We start from the raw sequence: 8,154 nt of genomic DNA on the forward strand, positions 1-8,154 counted from the left end.
AATTCGTTTGTTTCTACTATATATTCCATCACTATTCTTTGATTAATACCCTCTTTTAATGGTTTTCCTAATATCCAATTTATCTTGTTTTTCTTTATCTTTTAAGTTCTTTATCACTTTAATTCTCCCTGTAGGCCTATCCCAGCTAACAGAATGGTGTTATAAGGACATTCTCCAAATATTGCTTCTGGGAACATTAAAGATGTCCAGTTTTCTTGCCGTTAGTAGAATATTATTATGATGTTTCTTTCAATCCTTCAAACACCTGCTGTGAACAAGCACTGAAAGAAAGAGACACGAGAGCACAAACTACAGCTTTCTTCAGCCACAGCCTTAGATCAACTGAAGATAAAAGACTTTAAATCTCTCAAGATCTGATTCAACTACTCCACAAACAGCATCACCAGCTGCACTTATTAATAACCAGACTGAGACAAGAAGATCTGATTGAGAATTAACTAAGGTTTAGATGTTGATTTAGTTTCATTTGAAGTAGCCGTGTTTGAGATCAGTGTCTGCTTTAGTTGGGCTCTTGTCTGTCAGGTGTTCATCACAATCAGCACTTAATTAATTACTTAACTGCTAGTTTTAACACTTACATGGTTTAAGCCAAGGGGATTGGTTTACTCAAACGGGTTGAGTTACTCTAACTGGTTGGGATTTATAGTGAAGGAAAATGAGAAAGACAATCGCATTTACACGGGGAACACAACACAGTCTATCCATTACTGAAAACTTAGTAAGTTCAGTATTAATTAACGTTTTATTCTAGGAGTGTTACAGAACAATGTCAAACCGAGTGATAAGAGTCCTAGTGTTTGTGAAACATTAGTATTTCAACATTGAGCAGTGCAAGAGTGACTCAAACGACAGATGTTACAGATGCTCTTACTGATAACATTTAGACCACTGTATGAAAAACAGAGATCACTTCACTTGTGCCAAGAAGAGAGGAGCCAGATCTGACAGATATTTAACAGTGTTTGTGATCCATCGAAAAACATCTCAACACAAACGGTGAGTTACTGTTTTATTCTCCATCATTTACCTCACAAAACATTCAGACAAGCTTCAGATAACCATTCAGCAAAGTGTTTTTTACTTTCTTCAAGATTCTTCAAGCAAAGGAAGACTGCAGTAAGAGAAGATGACAGTAAGTTCATGTTGATCAAACTTGTAGAGTTTTTCCTTCTAGTGTGAGTTGATCTTTATAAATGAGGATGATGATCAGTCGTGTCTCTCTGTAGATGACGGTGTTTGTCGTGGCTCTGCTCGCTGTATTTATGGGGTTTACTGTGTCTGTTTCTGATGGATACAAGCCGGTCGACTGCTCTGCCATCTATAAATCAGGACAAACGGTCAGTGGGATTTACTCCATCTATCCAGCAGGTGACATTCCTGTCTGGGTTTACTGTGAGATGATCTCAGGTGGGAAAGATGAAGACAACGGAGGATGGACGGTACGAATATGACTTTAGATCATTAAACACACATCAGAACATTCATTATGAATCATATATTCTGTATAAACCCATCACAGGTGATTCAGAGGAGAATGGATGGCAGTGTGAATTTCTATCGGCCGTGGGATCAGTACAAGACAGGATTTGGGAATGTGGAGAGTGAATACTGGCTGGGTAATGTTTTGGTTTAATGGAGTTAAAAAGACACTTGTATCAAGCATAACATACAATAAATAAATAAATAAATTAGTGCTATCAATCGTTTTTTTTTCCGAAATTAATCGTGATTAATCCAACCTAACATTTAAAGTTTTTAAATATACTTTTATGTTGCAATAATTTCACATTCAATCTTCAAATTAATGTAGAAACACGATAAAGACACTATATTTTTAATGTTTTTATAATGGCATCTGTTTTTATGATTGAAGGCAAGTATCACTACTGATGTCTCTAGGAAATTGTTATTTCCCCCTAGTATTTATCCATTGACTATAGCCATTCAACATTACAGTATAATAATACATTTATTAGACTTAAAAAAATAACAACTTCTAATTTAAGTGAACTTAAAACAATCTTCACATAAACCCATTATAATAAATGCCATATTTACTTGTGCCTTTCAAGTAGGAAATATACAGAAATGGAATAAATTTATCAAACACTAAATTATAGATACTTTACTTACTTACTTTTTACTTTTGTCATTTAGCAGACGCTTTTGTCCAAAGCGACTTACAAATAAGAAACCGTAACTACAACTAAAAGTTACAACTCTATAAATACTATCTACCCACATATTTAAGAAAATAAAGAAATTAAATCAAATTGCCACATGCGTATAACAACATTTCAATAATAAACATATTAATGACATATAGATAAATCCACAGCGAGGCATTTCTACTGCGAGCGTCTTCAGTCCAGAGTGTCAACGAAGGGAGATCGTCGTCGCTGAAGGAGAATTTATCTGAGATCCTATGACGAAATGCCCGCTTATATAGCCAGATGGCCCCGCCATTGTTTACTGACATGTGGCCAGACAACATCTCATCTGACCACTGATGTTCTACTGAAGCTCCTCGTCACCTGTAGCTCTTCTGCGCTCGTTTGACTCGCGCCTGACACTGAGGTGAAGTGGAGTAGTCTGAAAAGTGTCCAGTTTAATATGGTTGTAAAGACGTATATATATATAAAAATAAATAATTCAGTTCAAATTTATATTATATTTGACATGCAATTTACTCAACCACAAGGCAGGACAAGAGAAAATATCTATTTTAGGGGAGTTGCTTCATTTTAATTAATATAAATAAATCATTTGAAATTAGGTTGAATGTGTTCTTCGTGTGTGTGTGTGTGTGTGTGTGTGTGTGTGTGTGTGTGTGTGTGTGTTTGTGTGGATGTTCATGTCCAGTGTTTGGTTGAACGTGTTCTTCATGTGTGTGTGTGTGTGTGTGTGTGTGTGTGTGTGGATGTTCATGTCCAGTGTTTGGTTGAACGTGTTCTTCGTGTGTGTGTGTGTGTGTGTGTGTGTGTGTGGATGTTCATGTCCAGTGTTTGGTTGAACGTGTTCTTCGTGTGTGTGTGTGTGTGTGTGTGTGTGTGTGTGTGTGTGTGTGTGTGTGTGTGTGTGTTCATGTCCAGTGTTTGGTTGAACGTGTTCTTCGTGTGTGTGTGTGTGTGTGTGTGTTTGTGTGGATGTTCATGTCCAGTGTTTGGTTGAACGTGTTCTTCGTGTGTGTGTGTGTGTGTGTGTGTGTGTGTGTGTGTGTGTGTGTGTGTGTTCATGTCCAGTGTTTGGTTGAACGTGTTCTTCATGTGTGTGTGTGTGTGTGTGTGTGTGGATGTTCATGTCCAGTGTTTGGTTGAACGTGTTCTTCATGTGTGTGTGTGTGTGTGTGTGTGTGTGTGTGGATGTTCATGTCCAGTGTTTGGTTGAACGTGTTCTTCGTGTGTGTGTGTGTGTGTGTGTGTGTGTGTGTGTGGATGTTCATGTCCAGTGTTTGGTTGAACATGTTCTTCATGTGTGTGTGTGTGTGTGTGTGTGTGTGTGTGTGTGGATGTTCATGTCCAGTGTTTGGTTGAACGTGTTCTTCATGTGTGTGTGTGTGTGTGTGTTCATGTCCAGTGTTTGGTTGAACGTGTTCTTCATGTGTGTGTGTGTGTGTGTTCATGTCCAGTGTTTGGTTGAACGTGTTCTTCATGTGTGTGTGTGTGTGTGTGTGTGTGTGTGTGTGTGTGGATGTTCATGTCCAGTGTTTGGTTGAACATGTTCTTCATGTGTGTGTGTGTGTGTGTGTGTGTGTGTGTGTGTGGATGTTCATGTCCAGTGTTTGGTTGAACGTGTTCTTCGTGTGTGTGTGTGTGTGTGTGTGTGTGTGTGTGTGTGTGGATGTTCATGTCCAGTGTTTGGTTGAACGTGTTCTTCATGTGTGTGTGTGTGGATGTTCATGTCCAGTGTTTGGTTGAACGTGTTCTTCATGTGTGTGTGTGTGTGTGTGTTCATGTCCAGTGTTTGGTTGAACGTGTTCTTCATGTGTGTGTGTGTGTGTGTTCATGTCCAGTGTTTGGTTGAACGTGTTCTTCATGTGTGTATATGATCAGGGCTGGAGAACATGTACCAGCTGACACGCAACAGGAAGTACATGCTGAGAGTGGATCTGGAGGACTTTGATGGAAGGAAAGGTTTCGCTCAGTACTCGTCCTACTCTGTGGGTCCTGAAATTGATGGGTATAAGCTGCATGTTTCAGGATTCAAGAATGGAGGAGCTGGTAGGACACTTTCATTCATACTCATGAGAACATGCTTTATAAAATGACACTTGAATAAACGTGCACTTTCAAATGTTTTCATAATATCACTCCAATATTCTTCAAGTAAATAAGATGTTACTGACCTCAATGATGCTCTTCCTCTCTGCAGGCGACTCTTTATCTTTCCATAATGGAGAGAAGTTCACCACCTTTGACAAGGATCAAGACCCCTATGAAAAAAACTGTGCCAAATTGTATCTCGGGGCATTTTGGTACACAGTAGGCTGTCACTACACAAACCCCAATGGTGTGTATTTGTGGGGAGATGACAACACCCATCACGCCATTGGAGCAGTTTGGAAAACCTGGAAAAATAATTTCTCTGTCACCCTGAAATCCATCAGCATGAAGATCAAATGTGTCTCATAAACATTAATGCTTTAAAGTGCAAATTATCTGATGTTATTTCACTATATTACAAATGTCAAGGTTTAAGTTCTTTTCTCAATGGAAGTAAATAAGTGTTTATCTTTGCTATTGATCTTTTGATTTACTATCATATAAATTAAACAAATCTTCAAATAAACTCTTGCCTTGAATGCATATATGCATTACGTCAAATGTGTTTATCTGTTCAGAAACACAAAATTAATTATTGTATCTTTTGATGTGATTGAGTCCATGGGTTGATTATCATTTAGGCCTATACTCTTAAAAATAACAAACGGAAGGATGACAAAAATAAGTAGAATTTCTGTCTGACACAAGATGGTATAAAGCCAGACAGAACAAGTCTCACAACTAATAAACAAATCCAAATAAACAACGCAAAACCAATCGGGAGCACACAAGCAACAACCACACCAACAAGGCCAAGGTTTTTATAGAGGGAAGAACAGGTGGACATCGTTCTCTTAATGAGTCTCCTATCCACTCCCACCAGCCGGCAGTAGCAGGAAGAGTAGAAGATTTGTCACACTCCCCCCTAAAAAGAAGAGACCACACAAAAAAAAAAGTCTTTAACAAAAACAATCTGTACAACTTTCAAACAGTCCGAGTGTCAAGACTTGATTTAGCTCGCAAATGTTTCCCAGTCTCTTCAACTCCACAACTCCTTCCAGCAACTTTGGCGTCTAGGAAGCAAAATTAAGGAAGAAACAGAGAGAGAAAAAACTGAAAACACGAGTTCTACAACACTTAGACTGTGAACACGAGACAAGGCATCAGCAGTTACATTCTCTGAGCCTTTAATATGGCGTATATCCAATAGATAACCCTGCAAAAACAAACACCGTCTCATTAGCCTTTGGTTGGGGTTTTGCAAGGAGTGCAAAAAGATTAAAGGATTGTGATCTGTATAGACCACTAGGGGACCCTCTGATGATCCCACATGCACCTCAAAGTGTTGTAAAGCCTAAATTAAAGCAAGAGCCTCCTTCTCAATCACTGAATAATTAAGCTGATATGAATTAAACTTTCTAGAGAAGAACTCAATTGGGTGATCAATGCCATTCTCAGACCTCTGCAGTAAAACGGTCCCACATTACTGGCATTTGCAGTTGAAAAGATGGGTCAAATCTTGGAGTCGCCAAATCGGGAGCCTCTGTAAAGAGCATTTTTATTTTCTCAAATGCTTGCTGACACAACGGGGTCCAGCAGAAAGATACTCCTCCCCGCAACAAATTTGTCAGGGGCACCGCTACAATAGAAACATTCCTGCAAAAACCCAACCATTCCAAGAAATGGCATTAACTCTATCTTTGTTGTAGGTGTAGGGTAATTATCTATTGCCTCTACCTTAGCACGAACGGGGCGCACTTGGCCCTGACCAGCTACCTTCCCCACATAAGTAACCGTGGCTCTGGCAAACTCACATTTGAACAAATTAACTGTCAAATTTGCCTTTACAAAGTGCTCAAAAAGTGCTCTAATCTGAAGTAAGTGTTCTTCCCAAGTTTGACTAAAAACAACAACGTCATCTAGATAAACAGCGCAGCCACTCAAACCTGATATTACGCAGTTCATTAACCTCTGAAAAGCTGCGGGGGCGTTACGCAATCCGAAACGCATCACTTTGTCAGAAAATAAACTGGAAGGTGTAACGAAAGCAGAAACCTCCCGAGCCCTAGCAGTTAAAGGCACTTGCCAGTAACCTTTCAGTAGGTCAAACTCGCTCACAAATTTAACATTACCTGACTGATCAATACAGTCTTCTATTCGGGGCAGCGGAAAAGAATCAGGCTTCAATACAGCGTTGACCTTTCGGTAGTCAGTACAGAATCTAAATGACCCGTCAGGTTTATTCACCAACAAACACGGAGAAGCCCAACCAGAGAAAGAAGGTTCAGCAATGTTATTTTTCAGCATATACTCAATTTCCTCTTCTAGAGGTTATTTTCTTATTCGCAGGCATCCGATAGTAACGCTGACGAATCGGAACTGAATCTCCCACATCAATGTCGTGCTCTATTAGATTTGTACAAGAAGGAGTGTCGCGAAACAGTGAAACGTATTCAGAAATGAAATCAGGTCAGTATGCCGCACATCAGTTAAATGGTTAAGCCGGTAGACCAAAGAACTCAACGCTTCAGAGTTTCGAAACGAGCCTGAAGAACGGAATCTCCAGGATAGATTTCATCTTTCTCCTAGGTTACCATAACCGGCCCCAAGTTAACCATTTCATTATTGATACAAGAACCTGTAAGCAGAACAGGTTTAATACAGGAGTCTGACAATGACCTAGGTCAGTTGTTGCCGGGTCAGTGACATGTGAAGCAGAGTAAGGCTTTAACCAGTTTACGTGACACACTCTAGTTTTGTTTTCTCCGATCTGGCATATTTATCAATAATTTAGGACGGAAATTTGGCGAGCAACAGTATACGGTCCTGCAAACCCTATGTGCAAATGCCTAATGCAACCACACCATTCCACAATTTCAAAATTACCTGTGTGCATTATATTTGTAAATGTGTCCTATGGTGTGACATTGCAAAGATTTAGAAATAACAATTAAACAAATAGCATGAGAAAGTTACAAATACCATTAAAGAGATTAAACTATTTTAAATTATTTTTTTTCACGTTATTTGACAATACAAATATATGTATTAGATACACAAAGTTGAATGAAGTCCTGTTTTGTACATTTTTGTACTTGTGTAATGTGTTTAACACGTTAAAACTTAAGGAACAATATCTATAAAACCCATCTGTTAGATGTTTTACAGCAAGAAAAACAAATGTGCTTACACTGCTGCCAACAGGTCATTTTTCAGACTCAAAACTCTAGGCCTCAACTTTCCATCCTCAAGACCTTTTGGACGAAGTCAAATGTGTTGAGCAATTGTTTTGGATAGTAAGGTGCAGGGGGTATGTAAGTGCAAAGAGAATGACGAATGCATCAGCCAGTGTGGAGTATAATAACTCTGTCTGTAATATATCTGCTTGTGTTACACTGTTTGGCCACCAGGTGATATTGTGAGGAAACGAAGCCTCCAGAAATTCACCCTTTTGTAAATCACTTGGCTGAAAAGCTTAATGCCTCATGAAGCTTCATTTCACCATCACTACCAGTTTCCCCATGTGTGATTGTTCATATGATTCACCTGTGTCCTGCTAATTATCCCTCGACTAGTCTTGTATTTAAAGAGTTGTCTGTCCGTGTTCCCTGTTTGGTGTTAAATGTACACGGTGTGCTACATGTGTGTCTCCTGGCTACCCTGTGTGTTCCCAGTGATTTGGATAATAAATACTGTTATTTTTGTGAACTCCTACGTTCTCCTTGCTCCAATACAGTAGGCGATCATGACACATATATTCTGTATAAACCTATCACAGGTGATTCAGAGAAGAACCATGGAATCAATACAAGATAGGATTTGGAAATGTGGAGAGTGAATACTGGCTGGGTAATGGCTGTTTTGGTTAAAT

The 8,154-nt window shown here is 39.1% G+C and overlaps 1 protein-coding gene across 3 annotated transcripts; it reads left to right on the plus strand.

The window, feature by feature from the left end:
• Positions 1 to 907: 907 nt before the first annotated feature.
• LOC306872935 (microfibril-associated glycoprotein 4-like) lies at positions 908 to 4,841 on the plus strand. Of its 3 annotated transcripts, none has more exons than XM_079421886.1 (6): positions 908 to 1,017; positions 1,113 to 1,153; positions 1,248 to 1,460; positions 1,541 to 1,637; positions 4,074 to 4,241; positions 4,393 to 4,841. In XM_079421886.1, exons 2-6 carry the CDS (start codon positions 1,148 to 1,150, stop codon positions 4,650 to 4,652), a joined length of 744 nt encoding a protein of 247 aa, XP_079278012.1. In that variant the 5' UTR covers positions 908 to 1,017; positions 1,113 to 1,147; the 3' UTR covers positions 4,653 to 4,841. The 3 variants fall into 3 exon arrangements, with proteins under 3 accessions (XP_079278012.1, XP_079278013.1, XP_079278014.1); XM_079421887.1 differs by having other exon boundaries at positions 909 to 1,017; positions 1,248 to 1,358; positions 4,393 to 4,825; XM_079421888.1 differs by having other exon boundaries at positions 909 to 1,153; positions 1,248 to 1,358; positions 4,393 to 4,825.
• Positions 4,842 to 8,154: the final 3,313 nt, after the last annotated feature.

This window comes from Barbus barbus (assembly GCF_936440315.1).
Source record: "Barbus barbus genome assembly, chromosome: 7".
Lineage (NCBI taxonomy): Eukaryota > Metazoa > Chordata > Actinopteri > Cypriniformes > Cyprinidae > Barbus > Barbus barbus.